General features: G+C 41.6%; 1 protein-coding gene across 1 annotated transcript in view; it reads left to right on the top strand.

Annotated features, from left to right (window-relative positions):
* The first annotated feature begins 2,173 nt into the window (after positions 1 to 2,173).
* Dcun1d4 (defective in cullin neddylation 1 domain containing 4) overlaps positions 2,174 to 22,450 on the top strand; it is a 70,257-nt gene continuing 49,980 nt past the window's right edge. Inside the window, 2 exon segments of the mRNA XM_076864740.2 lie at positions 2,174 to 2,213; positions 2,216 to 2,320. Coding sequence (XP_076720855.1) covers positions 2,174 to 2,213; positions 2,216 to 2,320 — 145 coding nt within the window.

Genomic DNA, 22,450 nt, shown 5'->3' on the forward strand with positions numbered 1-22,450 from the left:
AGGCTAAAACAAACGGGATAAATAATGCAGGAGCAGCATGCCTGCTCAGATTAAGGATAGGCTTTGTTGTCCAACAAGAAACTATCTCAGAATCCAAAGTTACTCATCTCTGTGGGGCCTAGCTGAAGTTCTATCATATATAGAGATGCTCTATGAAAGATTCTTGTCTTAAGGAGGAACCTTAAGTAATAACTTCAAGTAAAATTCTGAGATTCTGTGATTAAGCAAAGTATCTGAATGATAATGAAAGAGATAAAATCATAAGAATGCCATTGATTAAAAAGAAATTAAGAATTAGGAGGGACGAAGCATATGACAAGGAGAGTTATGTGGACAACAGAAACTGGTTTGCTTGAGCCCTACTTCAAATATCTTGTTTTTGGCCTAACACTTATGTCCTGACTCGAAGCCTACATTTCAGAAACGCGCAACAAAAGTCTGGCCTGTAGAAATCAAAACGACTGCCCCTTTGTACCTGTCATTTGTGGTGTCATCCATGTTCTGTGGCGGGATCTGCAAGATGCCCGGGCTGTCTTTGGCAGCATTTAGAAATCTGGGGAAAATGGAGTGTGTGACTTGGGGATGGGGGTTGGGCGTTTGTCTGAGAATGTCTCGAAATATTATTCTGTTACCACAATGTGGTGAGTGTGGTGAACTGGTTTCAAGAGTTGGGAAAACGTCGAAATTCATACGAATGGTGCAAAGTTTTGATTTAGGAAACAAGGATCAGAATTCATCTCAATTAACGCCTCTCTCTGCCAAACTGCCAGTTTCGTTTTCTGGATGGCCTCTCCGCGTCAATGACTTAGGTTTTCTTAGACGAGTAACTTGTCTTTCGTGGGTTGGCGATCTGCCCCTGGACTTGCCCATGTGCCAACCTGACCTCGGAGCGGAGTGGCCCTGGATTTTGGTGCACGTTGTCTGGAACATGCGGACGTTTCTGACGGACAATGCCTGTAGCATTCGAAGCGTTTTAAACAGTCCATTTGTGACGAAGGGGGTAAAGGTGCGTTGACTTTGGAAAAGAAGTGCATTTTGCGAAAGTGGAAAGAAGATAGCTCGTTGTGGGAGAGATGGGTGTTTCCAGCAAAGGATTTGCTAGAAATGAAGACGCGGCAATTCTTTTTCCAGCTTCCTGCGGTAGGAAACAGCTGGCCAGAGAAGTCCCAGTCCAAGTTGGGCGCGGACTGGGCTTGCAGAGAGCTGCTGTAAGGCGTGCGGGACAAGTGGTGGGAGACTGGAACGAGAGGCGCTGGGCGCTAGGGACGTAGGGGCTTCGCTACTCTTAAGCAACGGGATTCAAGGTCCCGCAACTGCGCTTCCCCTTCTCAGTTCGTAGGGGAACACTTCGCGTGCTTTGTTTCAGACGCCAACCCATCTTTCTCGGTTGGTCTCCAGCTCCACCAATCCCGCCCGCCTCAGGGCGGGGCTTCAGGGTCAAGGTGGACCAATTCCCCAGCCTCGCCCCTACACGCGCTTTCGGACCCCCGGGGATGACTGACAGCAGTCAGGCCCAACCTGCTACTCCAAAGCGGGGCCTCCGCCAGGGGCGTTACGGGGACGAGGAGCCCGGACCAATCGTATTGGACATCAGGGGGCGGGGCCTCGTTGCCAGCTCCAGACCGGCACTATCGGCACACCCTTTGTCAAATGAGAGACGAAGAGGGGAGGTCCCTTGGTCTCGGCTCAGCCAATGAAGAGGGCGAGATGGGCGGGTCCGGAGTGCCTGGCGGCGGCTCCTCAGCTCTGAGCCGAGGTGCGGTGAGCCGGTGGGGGGACCGCGAGGCGAGCGCGGGAGCCTGGGCGGCGAGCGGGGTGTGAGCTGCCCGAAAATGCACTCGGATGCCGCAGCTGTCAGTGAGTAGTGGAGAGCCAACAGGCCGGCCCGAGCTATTGCCAGCACTCTCCACTAGGCTCCCTCTGTTCTCGCCCCATGCCTCCTGTCCCGAAAAGCGCCGGGAGCCCCTGACGGAGAGCCACCCCTTCCCCTCCCGGGGCTCGGGCGGGCGGTGACGCCGCGGGCGGCGTGGGGCGGGGGCGGGCGTGGGGGGAAGGGGATGGCCTGCCGGGGGCGGGAGGAGGTGAGGGGGGTGGGGACTGGCTCCATTTCAATGTTGGGGGAAGCGGGGGCGGGACGTGCGATGAAGGGCCCGGACCCGAGTGTCCGGGGTGAATGGAGGTGGAGGCTGTGGCGGCGGGCGCTAGCGGGCAGGGCTGGGGGTGGCACCGGCGGGGGAGAGGGAGGGAGCGAGAGAGCGGGGCGCAGGGGTGAGGATTTCCAAGGGGCTGAGCGGTGCGGGTGGCTCCGTGAGAAAGGCGGGTGAGTGCGAGGGGAGCGCGGGGGCGGGGACAATGGGAAGAAGGGCTGGATGGCGAGGGTGGGGGGAACAATGGGGTGGGGGAACGGGGGCAGTGGCCGTGCGGGGCAGGAGGGCGGGCTAGGGACGAGGGCTGATGTAACGGGAGAGCGAGATAGTGGGAAGCATTGGGGTGTGATGGAATAGTTGGGGAGTCCGGCGGGCGGGAGGGGCACTGGAAGGGTGGTTGGGTAACTAAGAGTGGTAAGGGTTTGGGGGGTTGGTGTTGGGACGGTAGGGTTATCGGGAAGAAGAGAGGAACGTGGGGAGGATGTGGGGTGGGAGGGTGGGGGCAGGGGTGGGGGTGAAGAGCTAGTTAGGAAGGGGAGGTAGGGAGGGTTTGGGGCAGGGGGAGTACTGTCACGTCCAGATTCGGTTCGCGCCGGGCCGGGGGGCGTCGGACTGTGTTTGGGAGGGGTGCTTCTTCCCCCCCCCCCCCCCGGTCGAGCCAGGGTCCTTTTGAGGGGGGAGCCCAGAGCCTCGGGGCAAGCAGAGAGGAGGGGGCGGGGCTGGGGTGGAGGGGACGGGGGAGGTGTCCCGAGGTTGGCTCTGGCCACGGTTCTCCCCGAGCGGCGGGAAGCGAGGTCAGCGTTGGCGCGGGCTCGGGCTACAGGACTGGGAGGCGGGGCAGGGGCGCGGGCTGCGGGTTTTCCGCGGCGGGAGCCGGAGGGGTCGGGCCCTGGAGGCCGGGCGAGGGTTTTGCGCATGGGAGGTGTCGGGGTCCCTGGCGGTCCGTGGGTTTGGCAGTCTGTGACGCAGTTGTCTAATTTGTAGCCATCAGGTGTGGAGGCTGATGTCTTGGGACCTGGTTCCCTGGAGAGAGGGCCGAGCTGCAGGCCGGGCTCAGCTTCTGGGGAGCGCGACCTCACCCCTAGCGCGGGGCGGGCGCTTAGGGGTTTCCTTTAGGGTCTGGCTTCAGTCGCCGGGTGTGAAGGGGAAAGGCAGTCTCGCGGAATTCTGGGACTTGTAGTCCGGGCCGCGCCGGGCCGCGGTTGGGTTGAGTGCACGTGGGTAACTGTGGAAACGAGTCCCAGAATGCAGCGCGCCTCTCAGAGCCTCCCCGCTCTGCTAACTCGTGCTTTATTCCCTCAGCGACCCGAGCACGCTCTCGGGAGGCGCTCCAGTCCCTGGGGACTATCGGCCCGAGAGAGAGAGAGAGAGAGAGAGAGCGAGCGAGAGAGAGCCCAAGTCAAGCCCAGTCCTTTTTTACTTGGGCTCTTGATCTCCGAGTTTATTTCCCCCTGCATTTCCCCTTGTAGAATAAATGCTTACTCTAGAACCATCTAGCACATAGGTTCAAGAAGCAACGCAAGGCAGCGTTTAGGAAGGTGTGTTTCTCCGCATCTTGTATGTAAGCTAGCCTAGGTTGAAAGGCGCAGTCTTATATAAACCTGGGAACACAGTAGAGACGGTTCTATCGCTTATGAAGACGATATAAACTATTTGTTATTTCTTGGGCTATTTCGATTGCCCAAGGATAAGGGGAATTTTTGAATTGAATTGAGTGATGGAGGTGGCTTAATGGAATTTGGGTTGGAATTGTCCCATTCATAAAGCTAGCAGAAAATATGAAAGTGAGTAAAGGTAATATGTGATGTCTTCATCTTTCAGTAAGTGTGGAAAACAAATGAGTGTTTGTTTCCTTTTTAGCTGTGGGCTGAATTCCTTCAGTCTTTAGTATTAAAAACGTTCCTCTCAGTTTGTAGATACTCGACCATAACATCTTCTGCCAGTTCCCTTTACAGTGGTAACTCCCAAGTCTAATGTAGAGGTTAGTAAGATGAGGTAGAAATAATAGATTATTTTTGTGATATGTCAGCTAATGAAACTATTGGTAACATAGTCATTAGGTACTTTAGTGATCCTTGTGAGTAAAATCTTAACAAGAAATCCTAAGATTTGGAAACCTTTTGATATAGTTATAAATATACTTAAGTTGCGTATTTACTGCATGATGGTTCTTTAAATGTCTAAAAAGGTCAGTGTGTGAAATAATGAGTATCTTTCTGTCATATTTGATTTAAGTCTGTGGTTAAAATGTCCAAAAAATCCTTTGAAATATGTAAATGTATAATACAGGCGTTTTTCAAAAACATGCATTTAATTCTGGAATTTGCTCTTGCAAAGAGGTTGAAAATATATTGCTATCTATAATTGTTCTCAAGATTTAAAGAAAATATTAGTCTAGTCATTTCTACCTTCTTTGGTTCTAGTATATCTCAAAGGAGAAGTGCCCATTGCACTTGTTTAACTCCTGTCTCCAGCCCTAAAGGCCTGAACTCTTGCACAATATCAGCTTATACTTTCTGCTCTGGTTTTTAGCATCCTCTTTGATTTTGGTTCCTTGGAAAGATCCTTTTTTTCCTTGTGAATTTACTCTGCATTTAAACAGGTGTTTCTTATACCTTACTTAGCAGTTTTGACAGTTTTAGAATGGGAAGCTTTTTAGGTAATTTTATCTGTAACAGAAACAGAGAAGAAAGTTCCCTCATTCTCTCTACCTTAGAGGACTTCTGTATACTTACTTACTCTTCATTCTTTGTTCCTGGCTCCAAGATGTGCCTCTACAGGACTTGATCAGATCATTTTTTCAAACTTTATTATTGTCTCCTTTTCTGCTTTTATCTTACCTACTTATAGCAGCTCTTACTAACATATTGCCTTCTTCCTGTGTATGATATATGTTTGCATTTTTCTCATCTTAATAATAATCATCCTCCTGATAATTTTAGCTAATAATTAATGTTTAATGATCCTATTAACTCAGCAGTATAAAAATCAAGTTTGTCAGAAACTGACCTTCTGATAGTTTATATTGTCAGTTAGGGTGCTTTTGGCAAGCAGCAACACTCAACTAAAAATGACTTAAATAATAGGGCTTATTATTGTCCAGTAGCAGGAAGTATAGAAATAGGTGTTTCTTAGACTGATGCAGTGGCTTAAAGATGTCATTAAGAATGGGGCTCTTTGTGCTTCCCAGAGTCTTCCCAGCACTTAGTATCACAACTCAGCCCTGGGTCTTTACTCGGCTCCAGATAGAGATCATGAAGAGACCAGTAAAGAAAACCATCTGAGCTTTATTGTTGCTTATTCTTAAGCAGAAGGGAAATGGAAAACAGCATTGGGCCTGTGGCATGCTCTCCAAGGACTTGAGGGGTAAAGCTTGAGTAGACAAAAAGAGTGGGCTCCTGCAGGCACACATGATGCCACTATTTCTGCACACATCTTGTCAGGTTTTTAACTTAGCATGGGTTTGCGTTTGATATAGTGATGTGCTCTGTGTTTGATATAGTGATGTGCTCATGTGTGTTTGGTCTGTCTGCATTAAACTCACAAAAGACCATGGAGGTAGGTACTCACTACTACCAGCCCATAAAGGTTGTATATATTGGCAGGCTTTCTATAGTGGGGTGTTGTAGAAAGCTTTGGGGAGGAGTAGCAGCTCCCAATCCTGGTCATTTGGTAGAAATATCTTTTGAAGGCAGCTTACAGATGGGGGTGGGGGTGGTTCCTAGAAGTGTGGGGGGCATTGTTGAGGGCCTTTTTTGTCTCTTTTGCATCATTTCTTCTTATGTATTTTGACTTTTGATCCAAGCTCTTTGCCTCACATTTGCAATATGATTGCTGCAGCACCAGACATCATGCTTATGTAAGGAAGAAGGGAAGGAAAGGAGCATATTTCCTTAAAGTTCCCTGTTAGGGCTTTTTTCCCTCAAAAGCTCTCCCTGGAGACTTTTGTTCCAGTGTCATTGGTAGAACGATTTCATGCTACTCCTTGTTGTGAGGGAGGCAGACAAAGTAAAGACTGGCATTTTTCAGCTTCTGTGATAGGATGTGGCTTTTGTTAGATTGGAGTAGTGATGCTCAGATGGCTCTGGATTGGCAATAGGTACACATCTAAGCCAACTACTTAACAAAGTTCTCTCTGGCTTGGTCTCATTTTTTTTAATCTTCCTGATGTATTTTCTGCTTTATTCTAAAAGAATTAGAGATGACTTACAAAATATTAAATCCTATCAAGTGAAGGAAAATAAATTGCATATAGACTTAAAAGGTGCACTAAAATTCTTGCTGTCTGTTGGAAATAGACTATGTATCTGGCTCTGAGCTTTCCAGTAGTCAAAGAGGATACCAAAACCAATTAATTTTGTTCATTTGGTTAATGAAACTGCAGTGACTTTTATTAACGCACACTGTAACCTTAGTTAGGCATTTCTTTATCCTCTCTTTCCCTGGCCAGTAGTGAGAGGGAGAGGATGCTTCTTCCTGCACCTATGGCCATTACCTTTGGTCTGACCCATTTTTCTGTTGTGATAATCAGTTGTACTTTTGTCGGGCTCAACCTCTGTTTCGTCTTCTCTATTACCATTTGAGTGATCTTTGTGCTTAGGATTCCCCCTGCCTACTTGAGAAACTTGGAGTCTCCCAGCTGCTTAGTTAAATATGGACTCTGGTGTGGATGAACAGCCTCTGCTGACTGCCCTTGGTTGCTGCTGTGGAGCTGCTTTACCTTGCCCTCTCTCTCATGGACTCTCGCCCTTAGATCTCCAAATTTCTGACTACTTCTATTCTGTTGCTCAGTTTCATGTTACATGACAGTGACTGCTTGCTTACTAATTTCTTCTCTCCCTAATTAGATTATTACCCCCTGAGATTGGGGACTGTGTCCACTTAGTGTCTAGCATGATTCCTTGCCTAGTGCTTATATGTATTGGATTGAACTTAAACAGCTCCTGACTAGTTAGTGAATTATCTATAAAATTTTGCATGCTTCTGAATCTTTTTTTTCATTATCTTACATTCCCACCCCCCCAGGGAATGCAAACTTGCTTTTTCATTCTTCACCTTTTTTTTCACAAAGTCAGCCATATGCAAATTAATTTAAATAGTATTTTTTAAAAATACTATTTAAGTTATCAGTCTTGAAGGTGTGGAGAGATTGAAATGCTGGTCATGTGGGAGGAACAGAAGGAGTCTGAATGTGTGTGTCCATTTCTAATCTCATGTCACAGAGTCCTGTGTGCAGAAGGATAGGGTGGTGATAAGCAGGTCTTTTGTTTAGGAAGTCTAGAGTATTTAGGCTTTTCTTGCTTTTTGTCTTATCACTATATCCTGTTCCTAAGGATTTATTTAAGTTAACATGAAAAGGCTTTCATTTAGAAAAACTAAAATATGAGTTGGAGGTAAATTTTTAAAGTAAAATTATCTGTAGTGAATTCTACATCATTGCTGCCAACTCTACAGTTGGTCAGCCTGAATTGGTGTTAATAGCTTTTCATAGCTTGTTCTTTTTCTTATTTTGAAATTCAGGTTATGAGAGGAACCTCTTGAGGATTATTCTTTAAAGCAGAAAGAACATGTATTTAAAATTGTGTTTTAAGAAGACATGGAAACATTTTAGATAGAATTATGTGTTTTAGTAAATCGTTGTATGACAGTTTAGATCCAAGAATTTGTTTTTTTCTAGAGTGCCTGCTAGTCCAGTTTTGAATTGCTTTTCTTTAGAAAACATTGTTAATAGGTTATTTTCAGGTAGGCTTGTGGGTTTTGAAACTAATATGCTGAATAAACCACTAAATGTTAGGAAAAGACCCCTGCCTGCCCCAAATAGCATTACCTCTAGGTATGACTTTTTTTCTTATTCCATCTTTGAGGATTTCTTCCTCTTTTTTTTTTTTTTTTTTTTTTTTTGAGAAAAGGGTCTCACCAAGTTGTGAGACTGGCCTCAAACTTGGAATCCTCTTGCCTCAGCCTTCTGAGTTGCTGGAATTATAGGAATGTGCCACCATGCCTGGATTGAGGTTTCTTTCTTTCTTTTTATTTCCCCCTTATGAATATTTTTGGAAACCTTTTTTACTTGCTGGCCCGTGTCAGTAAGATTTGCAGAACAGGGGTTTGTGTGTATAGTGTGCATTGTCAGTTTTCTGGGACCCTGGCTCTTTCTCTGGGAATTCCTACCTTTAGCAGGTGGGTTAGATACACATCCCCAAATGTGAACCTAAAGGTGGAGACAGATGATGGGAAGAAGGCAGGAGCTAATGGAGGCCATTTTGGAGGGTGTTCAATGGTGGCAGCTTTCTATTTTTAGAGGCCCAGGCCAGTTCTGGCACTGTCTGTGGGGTACCTTGCTATGTGTCCACAATGTTCTTTTGGTTGTATAACTGATAGGCTTAGTTCTCTGTATTCCTGAGAGATTCTGTGAGCTCTCCAATAGCCCTTTTTAAGAAAAGTCACTTTTCTGTTTACACAATCCAGGGTTAGTTTTTGATGCTGATAATTAAGAATTCAGACACTTCAATATTCAGACCTGTCAGTGGTCAAATACATAGTAGAAGCCCTTGTGGAGAAGAGTAGTGGTTTCCTTTTTTATTCTGGCTACCTGTGGGCTCTATTCAGAGGTTACCCAAAGGACTGAAGGGGGCACAAAGGTACTGTCACTTGTAGGTGGTTCCTGCAGCCTTTGCCTGGGTTCAGACAGGTTGAATCACATGTTCACCAGTTCACTGCATCTCATTAGATGGAACTGTTTTTTCTGATTACCGATCGATGCTCAGGAGCTAGAGCATTGTTTGGGATCAGACTTGGGAAAATCAGCTGTGGAAATATTTGTGTGTGTGTGTGTGTGTGTGTGTGTGTGTGTGTGTAATATTTATTTCATTTAGCCAAAACTGTGTCTGATAGTTGTAATGATTTACTAGTCAACTATATTGATGTATAATGTACATATTATAAAATTGTACCAATTATGGTTGGGTGGATTTTGACAAATATATACTGTTCTAACCACTATTGAGATACAGAACATGTTCTGTATGTGTGTCCTCTTGAGGCCAGTGCTTCTGCTCCAGCCCCAGATTTTTGGCTTCCTGAGGCTTCCTTTATATTAGTTGATGATTTGTCATTTTGCTCTTCTTAATTATAGTTACTAAAAGGAATGATAAGTCTCAGTTTAGATTTAACTGAACTGTTAAATCTAAAGAAAAACTATCAGTGCTGTGTAAATGGTAAATCTGATAATTAGTATTTTACTGTGTAGGATTGTCTTGAGTTGGATCACTTGCTCTGTTGGAAGGTTTTCCAGTGGATGACTTTTCTTGCCTTTCTGTGACCCAAAGATATGCACTGTTAGCACTTGCTCTTTTGATGCGATAATGTCTTTTAATTGCCAAGTGAATCAGATTGTAGGCAGGAAAGCTCTGTTGTTAGGTGTGGGCACTAGAGTCAAAATGTCAATTCATATCCTGCTCTGCTGTCTATTAGCTATGTGACTGTGAGTTACTCAACCACTCTGTGCGCTGAGTCCTCATGTATAAAACTACTTGTTGTCTATGGTGGGGCATGGAGTTGTATTGTCACCAAATGTTAATACTAAGCATCTGCTCTGCACCAGGTCCTGTTCTTCATCTTTCAAGACTTTTTCATTCTTGTGTGAGGCAGGAGACAGGTAGTAAATAAATCATGGTAAATTTTGTATAGAGAGGTAAAGAGGAGAAGGGGTGAGCACAGGCACCTGGATATATGTGTGTGTGTGTGTGTGTGTGTGTGTGTGTGTGTGTGTGTGTGTTTTAGAGGGGTTTGTAGTTTTAAATACTGTGCTCAGGGAAGGCCTCACTAACTAGGTGTTAAAATTTGATGGGGAAGGGGCCACTCCAGGCAAAGGGAACATCATTGTGGAGGCTCTGGCAGGGAGAGTCCTGGATATGAGGGACAGCAAGGAGATGATGTGCTGGGAGTAGTTGGGTGAGAGTGGAGGGGAAAGAAGTAGGAGGCAAGATCAGAAGTGGTCCTGAGGAGTAAATGAGCTAGAACACATGAAGTGTTTTTGTTGCTGATTACTGTGTAAAGGCCTTACAAGGAACCAGTTGAGAGGAAAAGAGGTTACAGGAAAGAAAGAAGACTCAAGTGAGACATTGCCTTACTCAGCCATTCAGCAAACATCTGAGGGGTTCTTGTTGCCAGTGCTGCTATAACAAACAAGATGGAGAAGGAGCGTGGGGGCCAGTGTTTAAGGAGTGTTCTTTCCGGGGAGTTCAGTAGGGCCGAGAAGTAATGGACAGGTGAAGTCTCGATGGATGACAGCTGCTGGGTCAGGCGGAGTCAGGTGGGTAGGAGGGTGGGCTCCTGAGCTGAGGGAACAGCAAGGGTGGGAAGGAGAGTTGAGGCAGCGGGAAGAGTGTGTGGTGAGCTGGAGTGCAGGGGAGGGTGAGGCCTGACTGAGAGGAGGGGCGCAGGGCAGGGGAAGCTGGGGGGGAGGGTGTCCGAGGTGGGGTGCAGGAGAAAAGGAGGGTGCAAGGGCCTGGGGGGACAAACACAGGCATGGGATCCTCAAAACACCCCCCAACCCTCAAAGTGGATTTGGGCCTCTTGTTATCCCCAGTTCACAGGTTTAGAAAGTTGTACTGTTCTCTAGGTCACATAGCTTGGAAGTGGGGAACTGAGTTTCTAAGGCATTCTGACTCCAGGATCTGGGGTGTCTCTCCACCACCAATGAAATTATTCTTGACATTTGTGCTTTTCATTTAATATTTTGTGTAACCCCTTGAGCATTTTGAAATTCCATTTTTTTTTTCTTGGTTTGTGAATGATGATAGCAGAGCAGGTTGGTACAGTTATCTCCATTTTGCCTTTGGTTCTGTTCTTCTTGGAATGGTCAGGATTGGGATTTCAGATGCCTTCTTTTACATTCCTCTTCATCCCCTTTCCTGTTGGTCTGCTTATAAGACAATAGGCACTTAAAAAACCAGATCTCACTGGGCAACTGAAGAATTATGGCAAGGAAAAGTATTTCTATATTAACTTGCTGATGAAATAGTCATTTTTGTCTTCTTAGATTTTATTTATTTTAGGTGTGTATTGAAATACTCTTGAAACTTATATTTAATTCAGGAGATATCTCACTTGCAGAAAAGCTAGGAAATATAAGACTTCTTAGTAGAGCTGCTAATAGCTTTTGTGTAACATTTTTGAAATTATTTTCTTCCTGTAGTTTAGGGTAAATTTAAGTATTTTCCCCTTTTAATATCTCTTTTCTACAGATGCCATTTCCAAAATTTGACTACAAAATACTCATTCTTAATTAAACAGGAAATTGAGGATAGTTGTACAGAGTCAAGTCTAGTGGTTACTGAATTAATAGTTTTAAAGATGCATCATCTTGTTATTCCTCTGCCCTGTCTTTACTTTTTGCTGTTTTAGGTTTTGTGTGTCTTAGTCTCTTCTGCCTTATAGGAATTAAAATAATTAGCCTCATTTTGTGCATGATAGTGGCCTGCACAGTGCTAAGTGTTTTTGACTGTATCATCTCATTTCATGCTCTGAGTATCCTTGTGGAGAGGAGCCTGTGAGTTACTCCAGCTGTGTATGGGGAACATGGAGGCAGGCTATGTTAGGTTGGGTACCATGTGCAGGGGAACTCAGCTAGGACACAGCACTACTGGGATTCTAACCCAGGCTCTGATGCCACAGCTTACCTACTCTCCGCTAAGTCTGGGACCTTGTAACATTAGCAAGATTTCAGTATGACTTTTCCTCTGAATGACCCATGGATCTGTGTTTTCAGTGGGTAGGTGGGGTGGGAAGAAATCTAGAGCCTTTTTATCTTGTCACTTTGGGAATGTAACCAAATTGTATGTCCTTACGTGACTGTCTCCTTGAATATGGCACCAGCAGGGCAGTGTGCTGGGTGAGCACCCCCTTCTCTTGGGTGGCTGTTCTCCTGTCCTTTTCTGTGGGTTTTGTGAGAGACTTGGGAGGAAAAAGCCAGGTGTGGTTTGTTTGGATGGCTTTCACTTTGGATGTTGTGCTTGTTGAAAATGCTGAGTCACCTGCAATGACCTGGTTTCCTTATCAGTTTTCCCTTTCTCTAAGCACCCCTTTTTGGCTTTTGGGCCTTATAAGTAGCAAATATTTATTGATGAGGTGAATGAAGCTAATACCTCCTTTCCCTGCTACCTTTGTTTTCTTTTGCTGTCACCTGGCTTTTCAGTCCCTGAGCCTTTCCCCTGGACCTTGACCTTTATTCCACGCACTGATAGGATACCCCCAGTGAGTTAGAGTCCTGTGGGGCCTCCACTGAGGTTGTCCTAGGGGCAGCTTGACTGCTGGCAGGATAGAATTGAGTTGCAGGTGCTGCACATTAGAATCACCTGGGGCTGCTTGAGAAAAGATTGACCACTCACTTCCATTTGTATTTAATTGATCTGGGTTGGGACCTTGGCATCAGTGTTTTGTGAGCTCCCTAGGTGAGTCTCCTGTATAGCCAATCCTGTATGGATTCCGTAAGAAGATTAGTGAGATGGGTTTGGTTTGGCCCTAAGGGAGAGGGCTGAAAAGGTGCAGCAGCTCTTCAGTGTCCCCACCTTGGGAGGTAGGCAGACCATTCCTGCTCACCTTCTGACATAATAGCCAATACCAGGGCAGTGCCTATTCTGTGCCAGGTTCTGTTTTAAGCACATGTTAGCAGTAACTCATTTAATCCTTCCAATATCCTTATGGGGCAGGCACTGTCATGCTTTTTATAGAAAAAGAAATTGTTAATTCTAGATGAAGTCCATGTAGTGTGAAACTGATCCATAAACCTAGCTTGTGGATTTTTCTTGTCTTCCAGTATGGAAAAGTCATTTCAAATCTTCGTTTTAATAACTTAGCCTCAAATATGAATGTTTATTTTACAAATGAAACTAAGACTTGTCCCATCTCATATAAACTTATCAATTGGTATGCAAAATTGTAAATTGGTATTGTAGATCATTTAAAACACTCTTTTTATAGTTTGAACTAAAGTATGCTTCACTTTATGACAGTAGATTTTATATTTAAGTCATTTTGAGGTAGAACTTTTTTTATTTAATTGATTTTATTTTTTAAATACACCATAGCAGAATGCATTACAATTCTTATTACACATATAGAGCACAGTTTTTCATATCTTTGTATATAAAGTATGTTCATGCCAATTTATATCTTTATTTTAATGTAATTTTTTTAAATTGCATTTTATACTTTAAAACTCATATGCTTTGTGTTGTTGAGCTCAGATACAGGTCTGCACTGACTTGTGGTCTGATCTACCTCTTTATCCTCTGGCTATGGTAGCCTTTCAGGATATTAAGCAAATCTAAGATTGGCATTTTAAACATGCTCAAGTCCTGCCATATAAAAACCTGTATTCCACATACCATCAAGTCCACAAGCATATCTAGTCTCCCCTTCAAAGCCAAGCTTCTTGAACAGGTTGTTCATGGTTGGCATATTTTGTTTCCTCATCTCAGTTTATTATGACCTCAGTTCTGTCATTTCAGTCTTTGCTGAGGTCATGGGAGTAACCTCCATGTTGCTAAATCCAGTGACTTTTTAAAGCATTAATTCCCCTATTTATTCATACTTAACAATGTACTAGGTAGGCTCTTGCTGTTCTAGGTATTGGGATAGGGTGGTGAATAAAGGAAAAATGTCCTTGTCCTCCTGAAATTTTGACTCTGGGGATAGTGACAAAGATGTAAATGTACATAATTCAGTGTTGGGATCATGAAAGACCTCATATTGTATGATATCCACAAAAGGCAAATCTTTAGATTTAGAAAGTAGATTAATGGTTGCCTAGTATGGAAGGGAGTTGGGGGGAATTGAGTAACTGCTAATGCAGTGATAAGTGTTTCATAATTAGATTTTGGTGATGGTTGTGTAACTTCTTGGATTATCTACTTTAAATGGGTGAGCAATATGAAATGTGAATTAAACCTTCAAAAAGCTTTTAAAAATATATCAGGAAGTGATAAATGCCACAAAGTCTGAAACCGGTGGTGGTTGAAGGTACTGCTTTGGATAGAGAAGGTAAAGGAGACTTCTCTGATGAAGTGACATTTGAATAGATATTTCAGTGAAGACAAAGACAACTGTTACGCCTTGTCAATATCAAGTGTCATTGAAGGAAAGGACATAGTAAATGCCATTCCTGAATATATGAGGAAGAGTGTAGCTGGAATAACAGTGAACAAGGACAAAAGAGTGGGGTTCCATAAGACATCATGTGGGGTCTCATAAGGACTTGATTTCTTTTCTTTTATGCTGCACTAAGATATCCAGATTTTCAGTAATTGAAATTAGGTTGTGACATGTCCTTTGTGAGGTGGCACCAAGGTCTCTACTCAACACCATTGACATCCTTATCCTGGGTCTATCTGAAACCTAGAGGAAAGAAGGCTGTGTTTCTAGAGGGTTTAAAGAAGCAAGGCAAACCTGAACAGTGGTTCTCAACTATAGTACACCCTTGGCTTTAACAACAATTTTTTTCTTTTTCTATGTCACATAGTAAAATTGTCAGGAAGATGGCTATGTACTCCATGGCTTGGAGTACCCTTTAAGCATTCCATGTCGATTCCCAGTTAGAGAGGCATAGCCTTGCATTGCTAGATTGTTTTGTCCTGTCCCAGAGACATTTAGAATGAATGCTGATTTTGATAACCTTTAATTTTTTCCAGTTTTGTTTTACTTTTTTTGGCAACAACATGGTCATTATCTACCTTTACCTGTATTATGTAAATGTACATAATACAGTGTTGGGATCATGAAAGACCTCATATTGTATATATCTACAAAAGGCAAATCTATAGATTTAGAAAGTAGATTAATGGTTGCCTAGTGCCGAAGGGAGTGGGGGGAATTGAGGAGTAACTGCTAAAGCAGTTACTACTTTTACCCTGCCCACCACCAAACTTTACAGGTTTGTTTCATCATTTTCATTGTCATCAAAAAGCATTTATTAAGTGCATAGTGCTGTATTTAAGATGTTTATATCTGAGAACATTGCTCACAGATTGACAGGCTGGAGTTTAGCTAATAATACTTTTATGAACCTTTAGTGACCAGAAAGTGTCTATAACACTGGTTTTATATATCTTTTCTGCACCCTCTTTTTTTAAAAATGTTTATTAGCTTTATTAAATATTTTTACTAGTTTGGTTCAGAAATAAATGGACAGCATTTTTTATCAGAAAAACAATATATGTTATTTTCATATACCAAATACATGCCTTTTAAAAATGTATTTTGTGTTTAATTGACACATAGTAATGGAACACATTTATGGGATGACATTTCAGTACATGTATACGATGTATAATCATCGGATCAGGGTAATTGCCATATCTAACCCTTACACGCGTATTATTTCTTTGCACTGGGAACATTTGAAATCTTCTCTTCTAGTTATTGATTGTTGTCAACCATATTTATCCTACTGTCATATAGAACAGTAAATTTTTTTCTATCTAACTGTACCCCTGTACTCCTTAACTATCCTCTCTCTATCCATCCCTCCCTCTCCATATCCTTCCCAGTCTCTGGTAACCACTGTTCTATTCTGTACTTCTTTGAGATCAACTCTTTAGCTTCTACATATAAGAACATGAAGTATTTGTCTCTCTGCTGACTTATTTTGCTAAATATGAAAGTCCTCCAGTTACACTCATGTTGGCTGCAGGCGACATAATTACATTTGTTTTTATGACCGAATAATATTCCCTTATGTATATATGCATATGTATATGTGTGTCTACACATATATACCACATTTTTATTCATCTTTTGATGATGATTGATTGCATAATTTGGCTGTTGTAATGCCACAGTAAACATGCCAAAGCAGATGCCTCTTTGATATTTTGATTTAATTTACTTTGGAGATTTTATATATATATATATCTGGTAGTGAGATAGCTGGACCAGATGTTAGCTCCATTTTAACAAAATCATACATGGAAGGAACTTGATTTCAATCGCCAATTCCCCTCTCTTTTTCCTCCCCTCCTCCCTCTCCCTATTATCCCTCCTCTACTAACCTTCCTTTTGTCTACATATCATTTCTAGATTTTTGAGGAACTGCTTTCCATATGACTGTGCCAGTTTACATTCCCACCAGTAGTGTATAAAAGTTCCCCCTTTTTCAATTCCTCAGCATTAATTTTTTTTTGTCTTTTTGATAATAGCCATTCTACCTGGAGTGAGATATCTCTTTGTGTTTTTTTTAAATTTTTCTTTTTTCTAGTTCTCGGTGGACACAACATCTTTATTTTATTTGTATGTGGTGCTGAGGATCGAACCCAGCACCCCGTGCATGCCAGGCGAGCGCGTTACCGCTTGAGCCACATCCCCAGCCCTCTCTTTGTGGTTTTGATTCTTGTTTCCCTGAATGATTAGTGATGTTGAGCAGTTTTTCACATACTTATTAGTGATTTTTATAATCTCTTTTGAGAAGTATCTTCAGGTTATTTGCCCATTTTTTTTCCTTAAGTTTCTTTTTTTTTTTTTTTCATGTGCCCATTTAAAAATTGTATTATATGGGTTTTTCTTTCTTTTTGCTGATGTGACTAAAGTCCCTTATATATTCTGGCAATTAATCCCTTGTCAAATGACTACTTTGCAGATATTTTCCTCCTTCTGTAGGTTGTCTTTTCTCACCTGTTGATTGTTTTGCTCTACAAAAGCTTGTTAAATTTGATGTAATCCCATGTGTCAGTTTGTGCTTCGGGGGTCATCCAAAGAATCTGCCCAGACTAGTATTCTGAAACATTTCCCTGTGTTTTCTTGTAGTAATTCCATAGTTTTGGGGCCTTATATTCAAATCTTTGATCCACTTTGAGTTAAATTTTTATATATGGTGAGAGGGATCGAGTTTTTTTCTTCTGAGTATGGCTATCTAGTTTTCTCAGCATCATGTTCACGTATCGAAGAGACTTTCTCCAATGTATGCTCTGGCCACCTTTGTTGACAATGTTTGCTGTGGATGTGTGGATTTCTTTTTGTGTTTTCTGTTCTCTTCCATTGGTCTGTATCTGTTTTTACGCCAGTATTGTGCTGTTTTGGTTACTATTGCTTTGTACTATGTTTTAACGTTAAGTACTATAATCTCTAGCTTTGTTCATTTTGCTCAAGATTACTTTGGTTATTCAGGGTCTTCTGTGGTTCCACACAAATTTTATGATTATTTTTTATTTCTGTAAAGAAGGTCATTAATATTTTGATAGCAATTGTATTGAATCTTTAGATCATTTTGGTAGTATGGACATTTTAACAATATTAATTCTTCTAGTTCATGAACATGGATGTCTTTCCATGTTTTTGTGTGTGCTTCAATTTCTTTCATCAGAATTTTGTAATTTTCATCCTGAAGATCATTCTCTTTTGTTAAATTTATTTTTAGGTTTTTGTTGTTTATTTTTTGTAGTGCTGTAAATGGGATTGCTTTTTTGATTTCTTTCTCAGTAATTTTGTTATTGGGGCCTAAAAGAACTATTGCTTTTAGTATGTTGTTTCTGTATCTGCAGTCTTATTGAATTCATGCCAGTTCTAATCATGGCATGGCAAGGTGGAATCCTTAGATTTTTCTATAAATAATATCATATTATCTGCAAAAAGGGGTAGTCTAACCTCCTCCTTTCCTATTTGGGTGCCTTTTATTTCTTATTACTCTGGCCCATTTTTTTTTCTCTTAAAAAAAGGTTGATAGATTGTTTTATCCAGTTGTAATATTTATATTTAATTACTTTAAGTTTGTGGACTTGATGATTAACAACTTTGGGTAGGAAATGCTGCTGCTTTTTTCCCTTCATGGAGTGTGAAAATAGCTTAACAAAAAAGTTAAGCTAGAATGAAAGAAACAGCTAGCTTTGGATTAGCAGTTAGAAGATGTGATTTATTCCCAGCCTGGCCACAGCCAGCTAGCTGTCTGATCCTGCTTGGGCTACTACAACAAAGAGAATCCGATGCAAGTGCATGGCGTGGAGGAGGTCTTCTCTCTCACCTCCCATATGCACTCCACTTGGTCTTATTCTTGCAGTACAATCACATTTTATATAGAAATTGTTTCTAAGGCTCCTATTTAAGGTGCACATCACCTGTATTAAAAATACCACTGAAAATAATTGCAGAAGGCACCCCATTGGAGAATAGCTTGGACGAATCCAGCACAGTCATTTCCTTCTTCCAGTGTTGTAATAGATCACTGGCTCCTAAGTTGAAGCACCTGGCAGGCATTTAGGGACCATGTTTTATGAAAAATGTATCTCTTTAAATACTAGACTCATACAGTGTTGTGATGCACTAAGATTGGCCTGTAAAAACTGAAACTGAGTGACTATTCATGTGTCACATCTTGGTTTAAATAGAAAAGAGGGCAGTTAATGGGACAACTGAAATGCCCCTCCCTCCCAAAGTGAATAAAATTGAATTTACTCGAGTTATGTGGCTCTTTTCTGCAAATCCAGTGTATGGAGGATCTTTCCTCTCCACTTTTACTGCCATTGTCTAACTTGAGGCCCTACTTATTTATTTCCCACCTCAATCACTTCCAGTTCTCTCCATAAATGGCCACTCTAGATCCAGGTTGCCTGTCATCCATGTTACACTCTTGTCCTAGAGTGGTCTTTCTAGCAGATTCCTGATTAGAATGCTCCCACAGCATCCAGACTTCCACAGGAGTGCTTCTCATACTTCTCCAGCAACGTTCTGCAGTGCATAGGTTTGTGAGGTAGGCACTCCCAGGGTTCTGGAATTATGTATGCACTCAGCGTGTTGAAATTTCTTTACAGTCTCATGCCATAATCATGTAAAATTGTTGAAGATATATTACCATTGAGTAGAGTTGGTGTTGCTTGAATGTGCCATGTTTATCTCTTAAATTTGCATCCCTCTGGTAGAATTATATATTTTAAGGATATTCAATCTAAACTCAAAAGCAGGTTCTTTATTTTCTGATCTTTGCTTTTCTTTTGAATTTCTTTCTGTCTCTCTCTCTTAACCTGACACTTCTTAAATCTGAAAGTCACTTGAAATCCTCTGAACATATCAAGTTTAAGTCTTGGTACCTTTATATCTGCATTGAATCATTTACTGAACGTTTATCGAACAGTTAATATGTGCTGATACTATTCTAGGCACTGGGGACATAGCAGTGGACAAGATCAAATTCTTGGCCTTTGTGGAAGTAACATTATAATTCATATAATACAGATATGTGATATAGTGTCAGGTGTACAAATGCCATAAAGAGAAGTAAAATATGGTGTGGTGGTAGAGTGCAGAAAGGATCCTGTTTTTTGATCTACCAAGGTTCTTTGTGGAGGTGATATTTAAATGGCAACCTGATAATGTGTGAGAGCAAGTTGTGTTGTTACTGGAGGGAAGAGCATTCAAAGCAAAGAGAACAACATGTACAAAGGCTCTGAGGAATAAGTGTGCTTGGGAGTGTCCACTTAACAGCAGGAAGTCACTGTGCCTAAGCAGAATGAGCAAGGGGAAGATGAGTAGAAGCAGAGTGTACAGGGTCCTGAGCCTGTGATAGAGCGTTTTCTTTTGCCATGAGTAGCTTCCCCTTTCATCTGTAATTTTGGGATGAGATTAGGATTAATTTTAGTTTGTTCCACAGGCTAGCCATTTACCCATCTGTTACTGAATAATTACTGTTTTCTATTGATTTTCACATGATATTTAATTACATTAATTATATATGTTTACTTATACATACATGAAAACATACAAACATGTTTATCAACTCCTTTCATGGATTTATCCTCCTGCACACATACCGTACTGCTATAGTTACTGTATTTTTATAGCAGGTATTGGCACACTAAAGCCTACAGACCAAATGTAGTCTACCACCCAGCTTATTTATAAAGTTTTATTGGAACGCAACCATGCTCATTTATGTATTATTTATGGGTGCTCTTGAGCTACAGTGGCTGGCTGAGTAGTTGTAACAGATCAAAGAGGCCCAGGCAGCCTAAAATATTTATGACCTGGGCCCTTTACAGAGGATTTATCAACCTCTGCTTTATAATATCTATTGATATCAGATGGAGTAAGTTCTTCCTCACTCTTCTGTATCAACAGTTTCTTGGCTATCATACATGTTGTTTTTCCATAAACTTTAAAAATCAGTCTACCAAGCTTGCCTGACCGCTTTCCCTATGTTTTTTGGGGGCTGAAGAACTGCAGGGCAGGTGGAATAGGTATTTGATTGCATTCAGTTTATATAGTTTAATGAAGGGGGAGAAGTGATTGTTTTACAGTTAGAGTCTTTCCATTCCAGGAATTTATGTCTTTCAGCAAACTTTTATTGTTTCTTCACTTGTATCTTACATGCTGAAGTTTATTCCTTTTTGTTGTTATTATAAGTGAGATCTTCTCCCAGTTATATTTTATAAGGGACTATTAGAGTATAAAGGAAAGCTTTTGCTTTTTATATATTTAAATTGTTTTTGGCCCTCAGGGGCCAAATTAACAAAACTACTTTCATATTTAATTCTTTTGTTTGACGGGCATTGTCTGAACTTACCCATTCTGTGGAGAGGATAGTTTAGGAAAATGGACTTTGACCTCCTTAGTGGTGTTCATTTTTCTTTTATATTGTGCATAGTGAATATGAATTAAAATGGAAAATAAACTAGATAGTTTTGTTGTCAGTCTGCATTTGTGGATAGTTTAAAAAATATCCAGAAGATCATTTAGGCAAGCTATTTGTCAAGCAGGCTATGCCTCTTTGCAAAGCCAGTCGTTGCTTTTAATGTAGGACTATAGAGCTGTGCTTGTCATTCAGGAGAATCAAGCCCAAACACCACCTTACTGTGGAAAGCCATTGGATCATGGAATACAGTTGACTTAACCTGGCATTTATCCTTTGGAATTGAAATATGAGCCGAAGGAGATTTTTATGAATCAGTTAGTGCTTTCCTTAAATATGTTCTCTATAAAGCATTTGATCTTTACCCCTAACATCTATGCCTTAAGGATGTGAAATCTGTTTTAGATTTCAAGGTCTATTACTTGCCCTGAGCACTGAACAGATGAACCATAAATCCAATATGTGTTAACCTTTGTGAATTTATCTTATAATGCTATTTTTGTCCTTTTCCTCTCTGAATTCATGTCTTCTTAACTTCTTATGTTGGTGAAACTAAAGAAAGATTATTAATTTTGGTTTCTTTTTTCTTTTTTGTATGTATTTTTTGGGTGACGTGATGGTCGGTGGTGTCAGAGTAGGGTTTGGATATGGAAATGAATAATTGCTGGCTTTTACCACGTGATTTCTGAAATGAACCGTTATACCTTTTTTTGTGTGTGTGTGTGAAGTGAAACTTCACATGCAGAATCTGGTTGTAAACACTCCTGTACTTTTTCCAGTGTGTTGAGATCACTTGCAGCTATTATTATAAACATCACTTGGTGTATATAAATATAGAAATGCTATCATAGGCTGTAGAGATGTTATCTGGCCACATGCCTCAATCATAAAGGGATTTCTGACTTTGGACCTGAGTTGGACCTAGGGAAAATAGATACTATTTTAGATGGCCGTTTGGTATGTAGAACACCATAAGCAAATATAGTGGTCATCAGTGACTTTTATTTATTGTGTCCCAGACATTGTGATGGGTGCCTGACACAGATAGGTATTATGATAGGTGTCTGATGTATTTTCATCCTTCCAGCAACACTATGAAGGATTATTTCATAGTCTTATTTTTCAGATGAGGAAATTGGGATTTAGGTTAAATAACTGTTAGACCTGAGATTTAAGCCATGAGTTAAAACTCCAAGGTGAGGTGATAAAACAAAATGGTATTTTGGGCAGGAACAGAGTGAGTGTGCATGTGCACACGCACTTATGTGTGCACATTGGACTCTGTTGGAATTAGAGAGGGCATTGGACAGAATGTGAAGGTTGAAAAGAAGGGTTTTGTGGGATGGAGTGGCGAAAGAAGTTGGGTAGGGCTCAGCTGAAGTTCCAAATTGAGGACAACTTCTGTTTCTTTTCTACTTCTTTCATAGCTGTATAAAGGAGAGAGAAAGATTTAACAACTTGACTTCTTCCCTTAGATTCTCTTATGTGAATTTTGACACTGACTTAACAGTAGAACAGTGAAATGACAAAATGTAGCATGGGGGTCAGGAGGACCTCACTGCATGTATGACCTTTGGTGTGCCCCATTCTCTCTTCCTCCTATTGTGGCCTCAAACTTTATGTGTTAGTTTTTGGTTTTGTGGGGGTCCCAAGTGTTTAATTAACATTCCAAGGTGATAATGGAATGTATTGT

The sequence above is a fragment of the Callospermophilus lateralis genome, chromosome 8 (assembly GCF_048772815.1).
Source record: "Callospermophilus lateralis isolate mCalLat2 chromosome 8, mCalLat2.hap1, whole genome shotgun sequence".
NCBI lineage: Eukaryota > Metazoa > Chordata > Mammalia > Rodentia > Sciuridae > Callospermophilus > Callospermophilus lateralis.